Source organism: Peromyscus leucopus, chromosome 7 (assembly GCF_004664715.2).
Source record: "Peromyscus leucopus breed LL Stock chromosome 7, UCI_PerLeu_2.1, whole genome shotgun sequence".
Classification (NCBI taxonomy): domain Eukaryota; kingdom Metazoa; phylum Chordata; class Mammalia; order Rodentia; family Cricetidae; genus Peromyscus; species Peromyscus leucopus.
The window spans coordinates 93681885-93705336 of record NC_051069.1 but is presented as its reverse complement, the minus strand read 5'-3'; the positions used below and the strand labels follow the sequence as shown (position 1 = coordinate 93705336).

General features: G+C 41.4%; 1 protein-coding gene across 3 annotated transcripts in view; it reads right to left on the bottom strand.

Annotated features, from left to right (window-relative positions):
* The window catches only part of Cpne4 (copine 4), a 482832-nt gene that overhangs the window by 42713 nt on the left and 416667 nt on the right, over nt 1-23452 (bottom strand). For all 3 annotated transcript variants that reach the window (XM_028869893.2, XM_028869897.2, XM_028869896.2), the window contains exons 8-10: nt 8385-8483; nt 4450-4536; nt 3403-3462 (exon numbers count right to left, since the gene is read on the bottom strand). In XM_028869893.2, the coding sequence (XP_028725726.1) occupies nt 3403-3462; nt 4450-4536; nt 8385-8483 (246 nt within the window). The remainder of the gene's footprint in view (nt 1-3402; nt 3463-4449; nt 4537-8384; nt 8484-23452) is intronic.

Sequence of the window (23452 nt, the reverse complement as noted above, 5' to 3'; positions counted from 1 at the left end):
GGTAGGAAGAACTGTTTCTAGAACTCAGCAAGAAGAGTATGAAAGACAGGGCATGTGGTAGGAACAGTGACCTTCTATGGATGAAAAAGGTCACTGTGTACCAGCCTGGAAAGCAGAAATCTAGAGAAACGAATCTTCTGCATCACTTTTCCCCTTTGCTCTCTGACTGCTGCCCATCAATGGACAAACCCAAGCAACATCTAAAAACAGGAGAAACTGGCTAGCACAGGTGCCTGGGATTCAGAGAGGGTGGGGAAGGAAGAGTATATCTGCAGGATGAAGTGGAGAACACCTAGAACTTCATGTCACTTTTGATCCCTGTATATCAATCTTCAGGACTCAAGTTTCTCATGCCTAAAGCTACTGGTCTTGCTAAACACCTATGGCTGCATCATGAGCCAATGAGAATCTTTGCCTCCGGGTGATACAGAGGTATAATTACTTTCCTCCCTTTTGTCTCTTTCCTGCTATCTCCACACCAGGGAGCGCCCCCCTCCCCCAATCACTTCTCAAGTCTCTGCCACCCTTTTTCATGCAACAATGAAGTTACTGGGTAGAATATAAGCACTATTAGATGGAATTAAATTATGTGCTACTTTTAATTAACTGTACTACAGCTTAAAATTTACATTTGATTATGCTATGTAAGCAGTAAGAACTTTATAATGAGAAAGTCAGCTTCATTTTTGAAGCAAATGCCATTAAAGTGATTGGTACATTTTCTTGGATGAGCATGCAGAACTCTCACTCTCCTTCTAGTGTCTAACCTGAGGTCTATGGAAGGAAGGGATTTGTGGAGGAACCCTTAATAGCCCAGACCCTTCTCAGCATTATCTTGCATTCTCCTCTCCTCATTTTTCACTCCTGATTGCTATTCTCACTCATGTCTCCCACAGATGTATCAGTTGGCACGGGAGAAGATGAGAAACTAGGACTTGGGGTGTCATTGATGACAAACACTGAGGTAGCCTCCACCCAGCTGGGGAAGGTTAATAAAGTGAGAAAGTCAAGGAAAATAAAGCAGGAAAGGCAACCTTCCAAAGTCAGGTAGCCACAGACCTGTTCAAGAAGAGTGTAGAGCCTGGTAAGCCAACCAATGAAAGGTCACACATTCAGTATAACTGGGTAAGCACATACTGGCTTTGATGGGGAAAAGAGAGATGCAAAGTTGAATGGAAAAGGAAATGGGTTAAAATCAGGAGGAATCAAGGAAGGAGGGTTAAAATGATAAAAATATGTTGTATGAAATTCTCAAAGAACTAATAAAGAGTCAGGATGTGGTCCGGGAAACCTGTGGGGTAGCTGATGTTCTTCAGCACATCCTCAAGGGCAAAGCAAGCCTGTGAAGGTTGAATAAGGAGTTGTTCATGAGCCTAGAATCTACAGAATCTAAAACAAACTGAAATCAATAAAGCTTTCCCTTGGAAACCTATAAATAGTTTTCTGACATCAGTCTTTTGCCTAATATCTTGGGAAACTATTTCAGTGGCTCTCCTTGACAAATTTTCTTGCTTCGCTACTGCCCTGTAGATAGACCTGGATCAGCAATAAGCCCACCACACAGGTAGTGTTGGGGGGTGTGTACTCACAGGACATGTTCTTGTTGCCTTCATTATATACTAGGAGGACAGGTGGACATGCAGGAGGGCAGGTGGGCATGCAGGAGGGCAGGTGGGCATGCAGGAGGGCAGGTGGCTCCATCTCTGGAGAATCTTAGGCTTTATAGCAGTGATGAGCTCCATTACTGGGGCATTCAAAAGTAAATGAGCAATGCTCAGTTTAGGCAGTATAGGTTGACTTTTCTGATATTAAAACAGAAAGAAGTTGTCTTAGTATTCTATGGCTGTGAAGAGACACCATGACCATGACAACTCTAGTAATAGAAAATATTTAATTGGGGCTGGTTTACAGGTTCAGAAGTGTAGTCCATTACTGCCATGGTTAGAAGTATGGTGGCACGCAGGCAGATATGGTGCTGGAGAAGTAGCTAGGGGCTCTACATCTTGACCAGCAGGCAGCAGGAAAAGAGAGTAACACTGGGCCTGACTTGAGCTTCTGAAACTTCAAAGCCCATTCCCATGACACCCTTCTGCTGACAAGCCACACATACTTCTAACAAGAAGACATGTCCTAATTCTTTTAAATAAATGTTACTCCCTATGAGCCTATGGGGGCTGTTTTCATTCAAACTATCATATGAGTCTTTTGCTAAAGAGACACTGGCCTATCAAATGGCCATCTGTCTCAATTTCCCTTTCTAGTCCTGTGACCACCACTACCCATGGTCCTGGTAATACACAGATTTTGTCAATTTTGTTGAACCCAAACACATACAAAATTTAAACTCATTTTCCATGTTTTCTCATGTGGCTGATTTCATCGAGAGAACTAAAGAGAGCTCAGTTCACAAGTACAGTCCTGTAAGAAGACAGAAGTACTGTACAAATTCCATCTCTTCAATGTTGTAACCTTATTGCCTTTCTGTGTGTTCAGCACACCTATATTATTATCTGGGTGTTTTCTTTCTGAAAGTTACATCTGCCTATATCTCAGAACATTTTTGTATACTGAGTGAGTAAAGACAAGTTGTTCCAGGGCAGATGGATACAATTTTTGTGTGTGCATATGTATTCCATGACAATCATGTAGAAGTTGGAGGTCCACTTGTGTGAGTTGGTTTACTCTTTCCACAGTGCGAGTCCTGGGGATCAAACTCAAGTCATCAGTCTTGGTGTCAAGTTCCTTTATCCATTAGGTCATATCACAGTCCCCTTTATTGGTACTTAAAAAAGAATCAACCATCCCAACCAACACACATCAGTAGTGTCTAAATCCCACAAGACCATAGATTACATATAGGAGATGATCCTCAATTCACCTGCTGAGACTAAATACCCACTGTATTTCATTCTGGTTTAACTTGGTCCTCTAGTCTTTGAGATTCCCTTTTCATTGCCTGAGAAAGCACTTGGATAGTTTTCCCTTGCTACTGATCAGTGGGTATGACATTGATGCCTGTGTTCCAGTTACATGAACACAACCAAAGCATCTGTCTTAGCTCAGTGGAAAAGAACAGCATGGCTCACTTCCTTTTCATCCTTCTGCCCAGCCATGTGGTTTGGCAATCCACAGCCTGCCTTGCACCTCATACCTCATGCAGTTACTTTAAAGAAGGGAAACACAAGGAGAGCTTTCCATCTGAGGTTGAGGAGCAGGGATCATACTCACCAGGAGCAGGAATATGAACATATTTTAAAAACAGGGTTCCATGCCATACTCTAACAATATTGCTAAAATGCTTGCCTAAGATTTTGAAAAACTCTTGTATCTGCATGTCCCCAAACCTAACACCATTCCCATGCCTCATTCCCCAAATAAGGACAAACACAAAAAACAACTTACTGTAAACTGGATTTGGCAGCCACCCATGATGTAGTCCAAGAAGGAATGCATCTTGTGGATCTGCATGGGAGAGGGCCTGGTTAGTAATAGTGTGATCTGCTTTCCCTGAATACTCAAGGCCTACACTTAAGGGATAGGTTGTTGTGGTGGTTTGAATAGGTATGAACGCCCTTCCCCCACCCTCCATAGACTCAAGTATTTGAGTGGTTGGCCTATAGGGAGTGACACTGTTAGGAGGTGTGGCCTTCTTGGAGTAGGTGTGGCCTGGCTGGAAGAAGTGTGTCTCTGTGGGGGTGGGCTTTGAGGTTTCATGTGCTCAAGCTATGTCCAGTGTGGAACACAGTTCACTTCTTGTTGCCTGCAATCAAGATGTAGAACTCTCAGCTCCTTCTCCACTACCATGTTTTTCTGTACACCTCCACGAAGGAGTAAACCTCTGAAACTGTAAGCCAGCCACAAATAAATGTTTTCCTTTATAAAAGTTGTGCCATGGTGTCTCTTCATAGCAATAGAAACCCTAACTAAGACAGCTGCTAAGTCAAGGAAAAGGGCAGAAAGAGGTCTGTGGTGGGTCTTCAGTGTCAGTACATCTGCAGATTCCCACCACCTGCCCTCTTTATTTGGGTTTGTGCATTGCTTTAATTGACAATTGCCTTTGGGTTGAGACATGAACCATGTTTTCAAGACTCATTAGTATTTTAGAATAGGGAATGCCTCATACTTAGTCACTCTTCCCCACACAACTTGAGTATCTTCCTTGAGAACTGCCCTGTGCATAGAAGAGATTGAGCTATGGCCTGTAGTTCCCTATCCTTTGGGGCAAGACTGTCCCTGGGAAGGGGAAGGTAGCATTGGGCTGTCATAGCTTTTAGGCCATTCATAATAGTATTTCATTTTCTTTGTCCAGTGCTACATCAATTTTATGAATTTTGTCTTAGAGAAGGTTGTTCTCTTGTAAAATATCTTCTCCTTTGATCACATGATTTGAACTCCTTCCCCAAGACAACTTTAGCAGTTTGCTCCTGGTGGAAAGGGAATTACACATACCTTACACTGGTTTAGAATCACCATGCCTGAGTTCTTGTAATTCTTCTTCTTGGCCTTGTACTTGGGGTTGATACATTCCCACTGTACCTACACCAAACAGGGTCAAACGTGAGTGCCTTCGCAAAGTCAAGACTGTTTATGAGTTTAAGCTTCTGGAGATGTGCACGTGGAACTAGATAGCTGGAAAATGGTCTCTAGGTAGTAGCTCTGGCATCCAGGAAGTAAGGGAGAGTAATGACCGAGACAAAAGACTGCCTGGTGCAAATCCCCTGTCTTCATGTCCCAGCTATGTGTCCCATGATGCTGCTTGACTCCTCCATGCCTTGGATTGCTTTTCTCTAAATCTGAGCTTATGATTCCTCAGTTCTCAGCTTTTCTCTTGCCTCTGATTCCAGAGGACACTCCTTGAAGGACAGGATCGGAGCCTTGGGAAGGACTGAGAACTGAGTAACTAACCAGTAGCTATTTAGAACAGTTTTCAGCTCTTCCAGACTACAGAAGATTTCACGAGGCAGAAGCAACTGAGAGCCAAACGCCTCACATTCACTGGACAGTTCTCTTCATGACCCTGAAGGAGTTGGACCCTGAGGCTTGCACTCAGGACATGAAAGTTTACTCTTGACAATCAAAAAGAAGCAGCTTTGGAGGCAGATATGAGCAGGGTAGACTGATACTTCAATGGCCCCCAATGGCCCCAGGGCCCATGCATTAATTATGTGGTTTGTTTTGGTCAATGGGACATTAAAAATGTTGTGAGAATAGAAGCTGGAAAAACACTAGTGTCCTGAAAATGCCTTTTCCTACTTTGAAGTTTTATTTTACCACCTTGTAAAAAAAAATTATACATTGCAGGATAAAACCACCACCACCGCTACCACCACCACCACCACCACCACCACTACCACCACCACCACCACCACAAAAACAACAACAAAAAACACACATGGAGAGCTTCACCAGCCATCTATGCTGCATATGCACAAAAGCATGAGAGTTTCATGGCATCATAAGGGGCAGAGAGGCGCTATCCTGAGTGAACCAGGCAAAATAGCCAAACAAGAAAATGTGAAGTAATAATGCTGTTTTCGGGTAGGAAATTAGCACACAGTTTGTTACTCAGCAGCAGATATCAGCAATGTCTCACCACCCAGCAGGCCCTCCTATTGCGTGTTGCAAGACTCCCCCTTGATCATCCCAAACTAAAGATGCTCACGAGATACTCAAGAATTAATGAAGATTAGTTAAGAAATTGCCCTATTCTGTCAGCACCAGGCAGGGAAAGGGAGTGTAAACCATGGGGCTCCTCTTTTTCCCTCTGATGCAGTACACTGAGTCCTCAGGTTCAAGGCTCCCACCCTCCCATCTGTCAGCTCTCCCTATTTATTCACATCTTCACTCAATTTTAATCCTCTCTCATTGATAGCACCTAAAATACCTTTTCAAGTAAGCAACCCTCTATGGCAGTTCCTGTAAAACCTGATTCTCCAACTTTCTTCACAAAATGGGCCTCCCACCAAACTTCCCACCTCAGGACCATTGCATCATCCTTTTCCTCCACCCATTCTCCAGTCTCTCAACAAATCTTACAGTTCTTATTTCTAATATATCTTAAATCTCATACTCTTATTTTTATCCATTGCCATTTAGTCTCGGTCATTATCACATCTTGTTCCACTATGGTGGTGGCTTCCTAACAGACTGACCAGGCTCTTCCTCTTTTCTCTATAAATGCTTACACACAAGCCAAAGCATATTCTCTCTCTCTCTCTCTCTCTCTCTCTCTCTCTCTCTCTCTCTTCTCTTTCTCTCTCTCGTGTGTGTGTGTGTGTGTCTGTCTGTCTGTCTGTCTGTCTCTCTCTCTCGTGTGTCTCTGTCTTCTGTCTCTCGTCTCTCTCTCTCTCTCTCCCCGTGTGTGTGTGTGTGTGTGTGTGTGTGTGTGTGTGTGTGTGTGCATGCATGCACACACATGCATTGGTGCATATATATGGGCAGGTCAGAGATCCTCCTTAGGTGTTGGTACTCAGGAGCTATCCACCTTGACTTTTGAGCTAAGATCATTCATTGGCCTGGAGCTCTCTAGGTAGGATAGGCTGGCCAGCCAGTAAGCCTCAGCTACCCTCCTGTATTCCCCTCCCTAGTGCAGAGCATGCCATTATGCCTGGCTTCAAACATGAGCTCTGGGGATCAAACTCAGACTTTATGTTTATACAGCAAGTACTCTACCAACTGAGCTACTGCCCCAGGACAGCTAACACAATCCTTTAACCAGTTCAAACCAGTTTGATCCTTTTCAACATCACCTAATGAAACTTGCTGCAATGATGGGGATATTCCATGGCCTCATCATCTAATATGACAGCTACCAGCTGCATGAGGCTATTAAGCACTTGGAATGTGGCTAATATTACTGACAGATGGATCTAAGAACACAGTCACACATGGTTGGTGGCCCCTGTACTACAGAGCAGTTTGAATGTGTCCTCATAACATTCAGAGGGTGCAATTGGGGCCACCTCTTCCTGGCCTCTGCTATGTCTTTGACCCCTTTCCATGCAAGGTCACCTCATCCTCTCTCACCTGACATACTGGTCTCTTTCCAAGACCTCGAGCACACCAAGCTCTTCCCTGCCTCGGTACCTCAAAATGTTCTTCTCTCTGCCTGAATTGCTTTTCCCTTACTCAATGCCCAATGGCCTTCTTCTCATCCTTAAAGGGTATGAAGTTAAATGTTACCTTTTACCTTGTGACTCACTTTGTAACTAAACTATTTTCACCTTATTTATTGATTTGTTTATTTTGATGTGTGTGTGTGTGTGTGTGTGTGTGTGTGTGTGTGTGTGTGTGTGTGTGTGTGTAGGTATGCACACGTGAATGATCCATGCACATGTGTGGAGGTCAGAGGACAACATACAGGAATTGGTTCTCTCCTTCTACTTTTTGGCTTCCAGGCATCACGCGCAGGCCATTAGGCCTGGCAGCAAGTCCCTTTACCGCAGCAACCATCTTCTCAGTCTTGTCTTCCTTTTTTAAATAACATTTGTCACAAGCTGACTGTCTTTTAGGTTTTCGTTTATTTGGTTCATGTTTAGACTCTCCTTTGGCTCCCCTCAGTTTGTTAGCTTCAGGAGAGCAGAGGTAATGTTGGCATGGCTGGTCACTGCACACCTAGAGCCAGGCACCGCAGATGCTGTAAAATCACCGAAGAAGAGAATTGTTCCCACCATATAGGTGTGTCAGCACAGGGGCTTGGGGCAGAACTAAGTTTCCTGGTATCTCCCAGATACAGAAGAGTACAGTGGTGTGCATTTCATGGTCTCAGTGGGAATTACAGATTTATCTCTGTTTATCTGGAAGCATCTAGCCTTGGTGGTCTTCAATCATGATGGATGTTATAATCTTACTTTTAATGGCCTCTTGGGAACTCAAAGATGAAACGTTTCCCATATTTATTGATTTGACTAGTTCTGTTTATAGAAGAGAGCAAGATACAACTTTATGAGACACTTCAGGATTGCAGCAGGTGGTGATGGTAATCTGGCATTGACTTATTAGCTCGATGGGGCCTGGTTCTGTACATTGAATGCAGCAGCAGTTTCTCTAGCTGTGTTTCTTATTATCCAGGGAGTGACTGCCTATAATTTAGTGTTGACTTTAATTGTGGCCCTTGGGAAAGTAATGCTCCTTTTCCAAGATTGCATAGCCAAAGGAAATTAGACATTTATTCATTGAACCTCTCTTTTTCCCATAGAGAAACTTCTATTTTGGGGTGATATCTTGACAAGGTCACAGAATGGCTTTCATTAGGATTGTTCTAGAATCAAATCCCATAATCCTCCCTTTCCATCAGACTCAATCATATATGGAAAATTTGCCTCTAGCATTTCCATCTCTAGTTAAAGGTGCATCCTGAGAGTGTCTGGGGTAACACCACCTACCTGTTTCCCTTCCATGGCTCCTCTCATCTCTTTGAAGGTGGAGGTGAATTCTCCAATAAAGTCATGCTTGCCATTCGAGTCCCAGTCCCACACTATGCACTGCAAGAAAAAAGGATGATTGTTTTCTCCCAAGATTTTTTTTTATCGCAGCAGCTACAGGCAGAGTGAACTTTATGAGGAGGAGTATGTGAAAGATGTTTGGTCTATAACAAAAGCTTGATGTAATATCCCTTTGGTTTCTATAACTTTTCACTTGGCTTTGTGAGCCACAACCTCCAAACAGCCCTGTGCCACATCAGGCACTGCCATAACTTACCATGTTTTCAGAAGAAGCCAATAAGACCCAGAGGAGAAAGGCTAGGAGGCCCATCTATTGAATGGCAGCCTGAGTCTTGAAGGTAGTTGTCCGTCCTGCCTCTAATTCCAATGCCTTTTCTCCCCAGGTCTGATTTTTAATTTTTTTTTTAAACCATCACAGATACTCTCTGGTTTATAGCTAGAGCAGATATCTGAGTTCTCAAATTTATAGCTTTCAGAACAGTAGCCTGTTAGTGATTTTGATGAAATAATATTATTCATATTTTTTCTATTTTCTTGATGATAAAAGTAAATGCCAACAAAAGCAAATGAAAAGGTTAATAAGTGAAAGCTTTCACAATACCTTCAAGAGAAATGAATGGATGACAGTGACCAATAAACCACCCTGGTAAATATCACACATCCATCACCCAGCTGTGGCTGTTCATATCTAACAAGAGAGATCCATCTACCACTGTTAGGGTTAGATTCTGGGTGTCCCAATAATACTTCCTATAGTGACTAGATTAATCAACAAGCTCTCTGAATGGTTGCATAACTAGTTAAAGAGGAAGGTCCTGATTGTTTTCTAGAGTGAAAGTTAGACTATGATCTTTAGAAACAATGGCATATTTACATTTTAAGCCAATGAGGCATCACAAAAACCTTAAATTAGGTCAAGAGGGCAAGAATGACTTTTACTCAGAGGTGCCTTATAAAACACCAGCGTCCATAATCTATCCCCATCTTTCCCCAGACTTGAGATTCCTACTGTCTAGTTCCCCAAGAAACCAAACTGAAGACCTCTTCCTGGATCATGTGGGATGCCTCACACATGTACAAAAGTACTCCCCAACCCCAGATACATTCTCACACATTTATTTTGTTACAATAAATTGCACTTTTAGTTGCTACAAACTGAAAACGGGCATCATCCCCAATATTCGTATTTATCCTCACATGTCCCACACCAGTTCTCTCCATGATCTCTGCTACACATTGCTTGACTCTGTTCCTTCTCTTCTCTTCTCTACTTCTTCTTAACCTGCTACTACAATAGCCACCTAGGTGGAATTTGCCCCCCCCTCTATTTCTCTACCCTCAAGATCTATTAATTATGCTAATTACCTGATTTGAATAAAAATGAGTATCAGCCAATAGGTCTTCCAAGATCTTCCATGATCTTATTGCCATCAGTATTTCCAAATTTATCTCTTATAATCCTGCTTACAATATTCTAAAAACAATTTTTAAAATAATAAAAAGTGAGGTGGGTGAGAATTTGTAAGACACTTGTTTTGCTAAGACTTTAACTTTTCTGTTTGAGGTATCTCGAAAAAAACTAATTTCTCAGCTTCTCTCTCTCTAAGCATGGAGGATTTGTCAGATAATCTTTTTGCTTAGAAAACATTAATAATATTTTCTGTGAAGAAAGAATGCATCAGCACAGATCAGAATGGAAGAAGAAGTGAGGACAAAGGGAATTAAATTACTTTGCTGAAACAGTAAGGACAACCTTAATTTTTCTTTGATAACTAGAGACCCAGGGGTGAGAGCTGATAATAATTCAAGCAGTTTCCACCAGAAGGCTGAAGATGGGCTGCTGTGCATTGGATCTTGAATGTATTCAGAGACCCATGCATTGAAGACCCATGCTTGGTCTCCACCCTGTGCCACTATCAGAACATGGTGGAAGTTTCAGGAGACTGAGCAGAGAAGAAAGTTTGGTGATTGGGGTGTGTCCTGGAAGTAGATATTAGGACCCATATTAGTTATTGTTTTGTTTGTTTGTTTCTCTGATAAAATACCACAATCCAAAGTAACTTATTTTGGCTTACGGTTCCAGAGGGAGATTCTATAACGATGCAGAGACATGACAGTAGATGGGCATGGCTCTTGGAGCAGGAAGCTGAGAGGTCACATATTTATTCACACACAAGAAACAGAGAGCAAACTGAAACAGGTACAAGGCTCTACACTATTAAAGCTGTTCCCCAGTGATGTACTTCACCTGACAAGACTCCACTTTCTAAAAGTTCCACAACCTCCCCAAACAGTGTCACCAACCAGGGACCAAGTATTCAAATATGTGAGCCTATGGGAAACATTTTTCATTCAAACAAACACAAGACTCCAGGTCCTCTTCTTCTTCTTTTTGTTTCACAGCCCCCTTGAGATGAGCAGATCCCCTTGGTCATATGCTTTCACCATGATATTCTGCTTTGACTTGGGCCCAAAAGCCATGGGCTTACTGACCATGTACTGCAGCTCCCAGAACTGCAAGCTAACAGAAATCTTTCCTCTTATTGAGTTGATCATATGAGGGATTTTTGTCATAGTGGCAGAATATTGACTAATATACAGAGTCAACAAATGAGGAGCGAGAAGCTCAAACAAACAACAGAAACCACACAATACTTTGGAGACAATGATGTCTGATTCAATTCCTTAGCACTGCCACCACATCCTATCTCCTGTAAACCCTGGGACTTCTGTCAGAGTTCTGCCTGCCCCAGCATTGTGTTGATGGTTAAACACAATGTAGAGTAAAGAGTGAGCATCATAGTCATGTTCTAGGGACATACCAGAAAGCAGAATGAGGTAGAAGGGGACATACCAGAAAGCAGTGACTGGGAACTGAGTGGAAATCAGGAGTGTGGAGCTGGGGCTGGCAGGTGAGTCTGAGGAGCAGAGCACCACAGAAGTACTCTAGAGGTCACTGGCTTGTGTAGTGATATGGACTCTAATTCTTGAGTGTATCATTGTGTGCTTGTGTGTGTACATACACATTTCTGTATATGTTGCAATAGATAAGATTGTGCGTGTGTATGCATGTATGTAGGCCAGAGATCAACATTGGCGTCTTCCAACAACTTTCTACCTTAATTGAAGGAGACTCTCTCACTGAACTCAGGGCTTGTCAATTTGGCTATACTGGCTGTCCAGCAATCCCCAGGGATCCTGCTGTCTCCCTAATACTGGGGTTATAAATATACATTGCCATACTTGGCTTTATATATGTGGGTGCTAGAATCAAACTTGGGTCCTTGTGCTTACATGGCAAATACTTTATTAACGCAGCCATTTCCCCAAACCCTCAATTTCTTTTACTTAGAGTTTATTATTGAAACATATTATACACATGTAAGATATTATAATAAAGCCCATAATCACTCATAATAAAATAAAAACAATTAGAGATCACCTAAATCTTATACATGACTATTATAAACAGTTAAGTATGTGACTGTTCTTTGAGAAGCCCACACCCATGCTCTGTGTGCTTTATTCTTTCTTTGAGTGCCTTTCTTCTCTATTTTTAAATAAATCCCAATACTGCTTCAAAAAAAAAAAAACCATCACAACAACAAAAAACAGAACCCCACAATGAGGGAGGGAAATTCTGCTAAAAAAAAATCATGTCTTGAAGTCTACTCTAATGTTCTGCTTTTTTGGTTTCCTCAATTGGCAAATGTTAAAAGTAAATTACTACCATAGGGAGGAAGCCTTGAAAATTCCCTTACTTAAAAAAAATGACCCTCTCTTATTTCTAAAGTTTGCCTCTGGTGCTGTGAATCTACTTGTTTCCCCTCCCAATCACAGAGTAAAGCTCCATTTCTCTGTCCCCTCAGGTTTGGGAGTGGCCATAGGACCCGCACTAGGTGATGATGTGCGAGGGAAAGTTCTGAGCAATTTTGGAAGGAAGCACAAAGGATCAGAGTGTGTTTTCATGGTTCATCTCTGTCTGTGTCTTGGTGATCGACACCATGGTAAGCTGTTGTGTTGACCTGAGGCCCTCACTGAGGGTTTCTCAGTGCAGCTCCCTGATGATGCATGGTAGACATATATGCACACAGGAAGCAGATCTCTGCTGCTCTTGGCCTCTGAGATTTAGTTCACAGTCTGCTGAGAACCACTCAGAGAATGGCCATAGGAAAAGGACTCATAACTGATTATGACTCCAAAAGCAGTAAAAACAGACATTTGAAAAGAAAGAAGCAAACAAATCCTTACGTGGCTCAAAACCCAAACAATACATTTACAAAGTGTCTGTTTCATTGCTAGGGATGTCTGGGCATATTTTGGGGGGGTGGGCTCACACACAGGATCCGGAGGGGGAAAGCCTAAATGAGGGAAGCAATGAGTGACTTAGGGGATGTCTTTGAGCTGTCATCTAACTTGGGCAAGGCAAGGTTATTTCTAGTTGCAGGGTACAAAATGAAGTCAAAGAAAGGCTCTGCTCATTTTGGTTGAAATGCTGTGTGCTGAACAGTTTGTGTCATACAATTGGTCTGTAGTCATTTTCTTGACTGATGATTGATGTGGGAAGGACTAGCTCACTATAGATTGTAACATTGCTGGACACATGGCCGTAGAATGTATAGATAGTCAGGCTGTGAGCCAGGGGGAACAAGCCAGGAAGCATCATTCTTCCACAGCCTCTGCTTTACTTACTTGCATACCAGAGTTCTTACTTAGTTTCCTTCCTGAATGACTGTGATCAAGACATGTAAGCCAAATAAACCCCTTTCCCACCAAGTTGCTTTTGGTCATGGTATTTATCACAGCAAACTAGGACACTAAGCAATGCAATGTAGCTTTGGGAAGACTTATGAGAATCCCTTTTTAATTCCTCCAGCGGACAGTGGGGAAAAGCTCAATGATTCAGTCATTCCCCCAAAGAGCTTAATATAAGGATTGGGATCATCACACTGCAATACCATGGATTGATCTGTTATAATGATCTTGATGAGAACTCTCTACTCCCTCCATCCTCCTCCCTTTGTCTGTCTGTCTTTGCCAGTCCCTCCTTAGTGACAATCACTTATTACATGGAACAAGAACCAAAAGAAAGCTTACCTGGCCTACGCAAAAAAGAAGAGAGCCTCCTGGGACTTCTGTTCAAGGCTTATAACAACTGCATCCCACCTAATGCCTGAATCTGGCACTCAGAGACTTACTCTTGAAGTGGCTGTCCCTTCTTATAACTGGACTGACCCTAACAGGGTCAGTTTTTTTTTTCTTGTTTGTTTTTTCCTCAGGGGCCAGTTTGCTAAGACCCCTGCCCCATATTACTCCACCATCCTATGTTGACTGTGTCTGACTTCAATCAGACCCTCAGGACATACATTCAATCTGGTAGCCAATCAGGGTCCTACCCAGCCACAAGCAGGAACTATTCTTTCTATTTTCAGTTAAAACAGATCCCTGACACTGCAAACAGACCCTTAACCACATCTGGAATTCACCTAATCCTGCTCAAAAAGAGCCTATGAGCTTTTCTTGGGGGTCACCATTCTGCCACTTTGTCAGATGGTTTGACCCCAGCATGCTGGAATTTTTTATTAATAAATCTTGCTGATTGCATACATGACTGGTGGTCTTTTATGGGACTTCTTATGGACCCTAACACTCTCTGCCTTTGGGAGGAGCTCATTAACAGGCACAGAAGACAGATGCAAATAAGAGAAAAGAAATGTAGGGAACATTTTAAGCATTGTCCTTCACAGGCAAAGAGAACTGGAGTCCCCTTCTTTAGTGGAAGTGGTATAACCATATTACTTTGATTTCCCGTCATGCTTGGGTTAGTTGCCCCTCCTTCACATGCTAATCATAGCATCCCAGATGTCTGTAAAGTGCTCTCTATATGGTGAAGAAAGTGAGGATCACTGAACCCTCCTAGGGAGGATGAGTGGAGCTTGAAAATTTCCTGTCAGGGTCTCTAGGAGCAGGCATACAACCTTTGATGTGGCTGTGTGTGTGTGTGTGTGTGTGTGTGTGTGTGTGTGTGTGTGTGTTTTGTTTCCAAGACAGGGTTTCACTGTGTATCTCTGGTTATCCTGGAACTAGTTCTGTAGACCAGGCTGGCCTCTAACTCACAAAGCCTGCCTCTGCTACCCAGGTGCTGTTGGGATTAAAGGCATGCTTGGCCTCGTCCTGCTTTTTAAGGTATCAAGTTTCTCTAAATGTAGCTGTTATAAAATTTTGTTGTGAAAATTCTCAGAAGGTGTCCCAAAGGAAGGAAGACACAGAGGCAGATAGATTTTAAAAAATCCTGTTGTTGATTACTTCCTGCCACAGAGCTCTGATGTGGCTGAGAAGGAAATGCATCTTGGTGAAAGCAAACAGATTAAACCTCCTCAGAAAAATGGAGACATAGGTGAGATGCCTTGGTGTTACTCAATGAGGAAGCCTTGACACTTCTGGGAGAGCTCAGCCTTGCAAAGATTCTGCAAGCTGGAAAGTTCTCACAGCTCCCAGAGGAGCTGAGGCTAGAATCAGAAAACATGTAAGCTTGGCAGATGGTCTGATCAATATTCTTCTTACAGACAAGGGAATTGATTGCATTAGTTCCTTTTCCTATTGCTGTGATAAAGTACTCTGAGAAAAGCAACTTAAGAGAGAAAAGGTTTCTTATGGCTCATAGTTCAAGGGCATAGTCCATCATGGTGAGGAAGTTCTGGGGGAGGTACTTGAAGTAGCTAGTCACATCACATCCATGGTCAGGACATTGAGAACAGAGGATGCATGCTGCTTGGGTCCTTTTCTTTACCTGTACAGACCAGGACCCCAGCCAAGAACTGTAGAAGTGAGCCTTCCCATCTGAGTTAACACAGTCATGATAACACCCCACAGGCATACTCAGAAGCCTATCTCTCAAGTGAGCCTAGATTTTAATGTCAAGTTGACAAATCTAACAATCACAATGGTCTAGACATGGCTTCTACAAATCTGTTCAGTGCAGTGGGGATCAAAACCCAGTCCTTCTAGAATCTCATTGATTTCATCAATACTACACGAATACCAAAGTTTTCATGATTAAAAAAGTATAGAATTGTTTTCAGAGCTTATATCCCAATGTTTAAGAATGAAGCTGGATTCTTATCTCATGCAAGAACAGAAAACAACTTTTGGATCATTGACTTAAACATGAGACCAAAACCATGCACTCCAAGAAGAAAACAGAGAAAATGTTTCAGGACACTTATCTCAGCAATGACTTCATGGATATTATGCCAAGAATACAGCAATAGAAGCAAAAGGAGACAGGCAAATACAGCATACTAAAGACCTGTACAGCAAAGGGACTAATAAATAGAATAGGGAGAAATATTTACCAACCACGTATCTCATAAATGGCTCATTTCATAAGAGAGGAACTCATTCACAACAATAGGAAAATAAATAAAAGCCACAACAAATCAGAAAACAATTGTAGCATCATGTCTCTGGGATTTAGCCTTTTCATGGAAAGCAAATGCTTTTGCCCCTCTGCCTGGATTGTTCATATAGAATTGTTGAGAACATCAGAATGAGACAAGATTTGTGGCAGCAGTAGAATGACTATAAATGACCCCACAAAAGAAGTTATTAGCCAGGTCAGTAAGATGTCTCTGAGCTAAGAGAAGAAGCGATGAACACATTCTGTGGTGTTGGTTCAAGTGATTTTCCTTTCATGATTTTCCTTTCTTTATTTTTAAAATTAGAAATTCAGAGTGAAATTATTTGCAAATTATGACTGAGCATAGGATACTAAAAATTTTATGATCAACTTGAGGCAAGGCATAGTTCCCTTATAATAAATCAAATAATACAGATTGCTTGGGGCACTCATTTGAATAGTGTACAGTTTCTAGAAATCTCTATCACATATGAACAAGGTATGTGAAGTACCTTGTCCTCTGTCCTGTGTTACCATCAATGTGTTGGCAGCATCTCTGTGGCTCTGATTATGCCTGGTAGACCTAAACAATTTGCTAAAGCCTTGCAGAAGTTGGCCAGGCAAATTATTTATGTAGCTCACCAAAGGCTTTGTGGTGAGGGCTGATTCCCCAGACTCTCACTCTCCTTTCTCTTTTATCCTCTCTCTGTTCCTTAATTCCTTGCAGTTTTATGCACCTTTAGTTCTGGTGAATTCAAAGCTGTGCAGAGTTTACCTGACTGAACCATCAGTTGTGAGATATCAGAAGGGCAAGGAGAGAAAAACTATCTCAATTCTGCCCATAAGGTGTCTGAGCCCAGAGATCCAAAGTGAAGATAGAAGAAGAAAGATACTGAGCTGTGTTCACCACCTGCCAGATCTGCTGCTGGGGCCTTTTCTAAGGGGTTTATATTGGTTAAGTTATTTTTATTCCAATGAATTTGTTTTATCTTCAGTTTGGGAAGTTTAGGTTAAAAAAATCACCTGGGGGCAAAATGGTGAAGATGGGAATTTTGCCACACTGACTAGGCTCCAGGAACATTTGAATAGGCCAAGTATTAGCTGAGCTTGTAAAGTACATAAGCCTAAGAACTATTTAGAATTCAAAGAATCCCTCGCAAGTGAGTCATCTGGTCAACCTCTCAAGCAGCAAGGACTCAAAGCTATTTTCCTATTCTGCTATTATGACAAGTCATCTAGTCACTCTGTCACCCTGTGCTCTTCAGGCCCCACTGTTATAACCAATTACTTCATTTGTTTCCAGATAATCTCCATTATCCATGATGAATAATGTTCTATACCAAGTCACTGCGTAGTCTCCTGGCCAACCTTCCATCTTGGCTATCCTAAAGTTAACTGCCCACTTCTTATATTTTTAAATAAAATATAATATGTATTTATTCCTTGAAAAATTCAAACACATATGCAATGTATTTTGATCATATGTACCATCTACTACATTTCTATAGCTTCCCCTAGGAGCTCCCAGGCCATCACTATTTCAACTTCATGTCATTTAAAAAAATAATAACTATTATTATTATTATTACCCTATAAATCCAATTAGTGTTGACCACATGTGCATGGATATGAAAATCCATTGTAGTATGGGCAACCTACTAGAGACTGCACCCCTAAAGAAAATTGATGATCTTTCCTTCATTAGATTCTCTGCTAGGAATTATGCCTCAGAAGCCCTGCTTCTTATCCATGCTGGAATTCTGATAGGCTTCATCTAGTGCAGGTCTTGTGAAGGTGACCACAGCCATACCATGCCTTTTTATCTGCTCTCAAAGAAGCATGGGTACAAGACACCAATGGCAATTTTCAAATAGGGAACCCTTTGAAAAGCTGTGAATATAAAGTGTTCTGAAACCCCAACTGTCTAGTGAAGGATGCAAAGTCAATACCCTAGCAGAGCCTGAGATACCAATTAAAATCAAACTGCTTTCCTGTAGAAAACTACAGTCAATGAAAATAAATTCTACCTTCAAAACACCTAAGTAAAGGTTTCAAGAGCTCCTTTATATACCATTTCATTCTTTTATAATTCATCCTATATTATTTTACTCTTCTTTACTGAAGAGTTTTTTTTTTTAAATGGAGTTTCTGATGTGTTAAAAGACAACAAAATCTTTCTTTTAAATTGGTATTGAAAATAGATTTTCCCCCTCATATAATACATACCAACCACGGTTTCCTTTTCCTCCCCTCTTCCCAGCTCTCTCCACCTCCTCTCTCCCCTAGATCTACTCCGCCTCCATTTCTTCTTCAGAAAAGAGCAGGCAAGAGATGACAGCCAAACAGGACAAAACAAGATACAACAAGACAAGGCGAAAACCCTCCTATCAAGGTTGGACAAATCGACCCAATAGTAGGAAAGGAGTCTCAAAAACAGACAAAAGAGTCAGAGACACACCTGCTCACAGGAACACAAAGCTAATAGCTATAACATACATGCAGAGGACCTAGTGCAGACCAATGCAGGCCCTGTGCTTGCCCTTTCAGTCTTTGTGAGCCCATGTTGGAAGAGGAGGAGGAAAGACTGTAGGAATCACAGGGCATAGAGGACACCAGGAGAACATGATCCACTGAATCAACAATAAAATCTTCAAAGTTTAGCAGTTACATCAATTCTAAGGATCATCTATTGGACAGAATGAGCACATAATTTCAATATTGCATTTTGTTTAGCTAGTAGTATTGCTATAGTATTATCTTTCTGTGAATATTTATTATAGCACTGAGAACTTTGAGTATATTTCAGATGGCCTGAGCTTATATGATAAACTGAAGACCTAAACTCTATTTAATACTGTTGCATCAAGAAGAAAGAATATTCCGAGTGCATGTAACTATTAAAAAAGGGAACACCTGGAATATTATTATTCATAAACTGAAAATAAGTGAAATTTTATTCCAAGATTCTTTTTATTTTAAAGAGACTTTTTTTAAAGATTTATTTATTTATTATGTATACAGAAGAGGGCACCAGATCTCATTACAAATGGTTGTGAGCCACCATGTGGTTGCTGGGAATTGAACTCAGGACCTCTGGAAGAGCAGTCGGTGCTCTTAACCTCTGAGCCATCTCTCCAGCCCTATTCCAAGATTCTTATCACCTGGCATCAGCATATTTGATGACTTCATGGTAATATACATTAGAAAATAAGCTTAGAAATAGAAAATAGTTATTTTGGTTCATGGCCTCAGTCCATGGTCACTTGGTCTTTAAGTCTGTGGGGAGGTAGCACAGTATCGCAGTAGTGGGGCAGGAGGTTGGGGATGAAGGCTCACTACACGTTTCACAGGAAGCAAAGAAAGGGAAGAAAAAGAGAGGAAGGAGCTGGGATCCTAATATCACTTTCAAGAGCATGCCCTCAGTGACATCCTTCCTTCAAGCTAGCCCCAAAAGTGTCTCCCAAAGACACCATCATCTGAGTACCAGACCTTCAACACATGATGTTTGGCAGAGGGACACACTTAGGATCTAAACCATACAGCATATAATATGTTTTCTTTGTCATCCATCCTTTGATGGACACCTAGGTTGCTTCCATATCTCGACAGTGTAGGTAATGTTGCAATATGAATAGGAGGAAAGACTGTAGGAACCACAGGGGATAGACTAGGACACCAGGAGAACATGATCCACTGAATCAACAATAAAATCTTTCAAAGTTTAGCAGTTACATCATTCTAAGGATCATCTATTGGACAGAATGAGCACATAATTTCAATATTGCATTTTGTTTAGCTAGTAGTATTGCTATAGTATTATCTTTCTGTGATCATATGCCTCTTTAACACATGGAATTGTTTTTTGTTTTGTTTTGTTTTGAGTTAGTTATATACTCCACAGTGGAATTGCTCATAGTTAGATTTTTAGTTAATCATAAATCTTAGTGTGTCTTAGTGACTTTGGTTGTGAGGAAGTTTGAACTTTTACATTTCATGGAATGCTGACTCAGGGCCTCAATTCATGGGGGTACAAAGAACCTGCCAAATAAATAATTTGTGCATGGCAAGAGAGACCCAGAGGAGAGAGGTAGTCTGTTTAGCAGTGATTGTGTTCTCAATCCTTTCCGCTAAACTAGATTACATTCCAAATTATAATATATTCTCCCAAAGCAGCTACCTAGGGTTACTTACAAATTCCTTTGTGAGTCACATACCAAAGCAATCAAAGCAACACTCTGTTTACAGAGCATATCCCAGCCCATGAAAGTGACTTTGCAAATATCCACAGTGCTATTCCTTGCAAGGCTCCTTTCCATAGATCAAAGATCCAGAGAGCCCTTTCTTTCTTTTTCCTTTCTTTTTCTTTCTTTCTCTCTTCCTTCCTTCCTTCTTCTTTCCTTTCTTTCTTTCTTTCTTTCTTTCTTTCTTTCTTTCTTTCTTTCTTTCTTTCTTTCTTTCTTCTTTTTTTTTTTTTTTTTTTTTTTTTTCTTTCTTTCTTTCTTTCTTTCTCTTCCTCTCTCTCTCTTTCTTTCTCCCTCCCTCCCTCCCTCCCTCCCTTCCTTCCTTCCTCTTTCCTCTTTTCTTTTTTTCTTTTTTCTATAGCCCCAAATAGTCTGGACCTCACTGTGTAGTCTGGTTGGCCTCAAACTCATGATCATCCTATCTCAGGTTTCCAAGTGCTGTGTATAGAAATAAGTCATCTTACCCAGATGCAGAGAACACCCTAAAAGCAAAACTTGTAGCTAGGTAAGATGGTGCATGACTGTAGTCCAGCACTTGGGATGTTTAGGCAGGAGAATAATGAGTGCAAGTCCAGCTTGGTCTACTTACAAGGACCCTATATTAAAACATTTCTTAAGCTTCTAGCTAAAGACAGGAATAGGAGGCAGGTAGATCTCTATGGCTTTTTAGAAACTTATACCGAGGCAATTTAGATGTGGGGTGCAGGGTTCTTTCATCATGAGGAAACCTTGGTATTTGCCTCCTAATCATCTGGCTTTAGTAATATATAAAACTAGAAAAACTTGCTATAGAAAATGCATGACTTTGTTAAAAGAAAAGAAAAGGAAATGAAAGGAAGCGAGAAGAAAAGAGCCTGCAGGGCAATTCTGTGAAGAAAGTAGTTTCTTGCTGTCTAATTATGAGTTCTTGACAGTCTTGGCAAGGCATATTAAAAGGAAAGCCACCATCTTGAATAAAAGAACACCCAAGGTGACTAACTTGCTAGTAGCAGGAAGGCTCTCAGAATGAGAGAAAGTTGCTGGACTGTGGGACCTAGACCTGCTAATTAGCAGCCTCAGGTGTGTTTTATTTTCACAGTAATCCAGCTCCCCAGTTAAATGACCCAACTATAGACTTTGCTGGTACTCTATGGCCCAGCTACGACAGGCTTGAAATGGAAACCCAAACCACTAAGTCACCAGAGAGAACAAGGACAAACATCAACCAAACCCAAGAGCAGCACAAAGCTAAAATGACCTGATTTACAAGGGAGGCTCATTCTCCCTCCTTACCGTTCTGCACCAGTATATAAGGTGATGCCATGCAGGTAGTTCTTTCCTTCTTAGTGCCACCCTACTCTCAGTGTGTCTGTGGCATGCACGTATCCCAATTCATTGGACTCAAAATCAGTAAGAGAAAACTACTTTTATCTTTTATTACAACTCTGAACAGTAGACAATGCCTGACTAGGACTCTGAATCTAAGAGGCAGAGAGTTGATTTATCATTGAGGAAAGGGTATGTTTTCTTGGTAGCACTTGCAAGAGAGAAGGTAAGGGAATGTGCAGGAGGAAGCGTATGGAAGGGGAGAGTAGCAGTAATTCCACAAGGCATTTTACATCATAGTTTGTGGTATTGTGTTCCCCCAAATATTGTGTATGCTAATAAACTTATCTGGGGTCAGAGACAGAGCAGCCACAATATTAAACATAAAGGATAGGCAGTGGTACCACACGCCTTTAATCCTAGCATTCCAGAGGCAGAAATCCATGTGTTCAAGGATACAGACAGGCATGGTGACTCATCACGCCTTTAATTCCAGAAAGCAAGCCTTTAATCCTAGGGAGTGGTGGTAGAAAGCAGAAAGGTATATAAGGTGTGAGGACCAGAAACTAGAAGCTTTTGGCCTGGTTAAGCATTTGGCTGGTTAAGCATTTTGGCTGGTTAAGATTTCAGGTTTCTAGGAGCAGTTCAGCTGAGAGTCATTGGGATGAGGACACAGAAGCCTCCAGTCTGAGGAAGCAAGACCAGCTGAGGATCCAGTGAGATGAGGTAGTTGTGGCTTGTTCTGTCTATCTGATCTACCAGCATTGACCCCAATAACTGGCCTCAGGTTTGATTTTATTAATAAGAACTTTTAAGATTCATGCTATAGTAGCTAAACCTAGTTCAGATATGCTGAGGAAGAGAGACCCACAGTCTCTCTCATAGCTCTGAGAACTTGGTTCTCTTTCATGAGGGATAAGTAAAAATAATTCCTCCTTACTTCAAAGAAAACACACACACCCCTAATCAAAGGGGCCCAATATGTGAGAGTATTGGATAGTAGCCTCACAGAAGAGTCTTACACTAATAAGGAAATGATTTTTCTCTCTCAAGTGAATTACAGACATTGCCTTAGCCTTCCTTGTGACCATATAGCACTTGGAGATTCTGAAGATATAAGTAGCTATCCTGGGCAGAGCAGATTATCCTTATAGGTCACTGTAAATTTTACAAAACAGCCCATGAGAGAAAAGGTCTGGATTGGTCTCATCCACCCTTGCTCATGGTGAAAATTATTAATAAGCATTTATCATCCCTTATTACCTACAAGAGAAGCATTAGTCACATGGAGGAGTGGGAATGATTGCAGAGGGTCATAAACTGCTAATGTTCAAAGCAAACCGCAGACAGAAGATGAAGTGAAAGCAGGGTCTGGTGCCTGGAGGAAGAGGTCATGAATCATGAAAACCCACAGAGAAAGTCATTCTAGACAAAGAGGAACTAGGGATCTCTGTCACCCCCATAGAGGACATAAGTAAAAGACCAAGATAAACAGCAAGGCAGACTGGATACCAAGATGCTACAACCAGCTTAGACCTGTAAATAAAGTCTCTGTGACTGCTGGCCTCACAAAAGCTCAGAGTCACGATCTAGGCAGAAAGTGCTGAAACATCTCCAGTCACCCCTTGCCTCCCATGTACCTAGTGACACGTGTTTATACAATAAGATTGATTACTCTGCATTTTGCCTAGTCAGTCAGCCACAGAGTTAATTACACATTATTCTTGAGCATTATTATATATAATGGTATGGCAAACAGTGCTAAATGTAATGGCCCTTAGCATTCAGCTATTAGTTTGACAACATGACCACATCAGCATTGATGTATTGGTATGGGCCTTCCTTATCAATGGTAATTTATATCACTGAGCATACAGGCTGTCCCATTCTCCTTCTTGCTGACTCATTATTCACACTGATATAGGCGATGACTCAGTCAATAAAGAAGAAATAAGTGTAGTTTGATTTTCCTTAATCTTTTATAAATGCTGATCATGAAATAATATGGATTTTATAGCACTAAGATACAGTCTAAAAGAAATGTGGGCTCATTGTAAAACTTG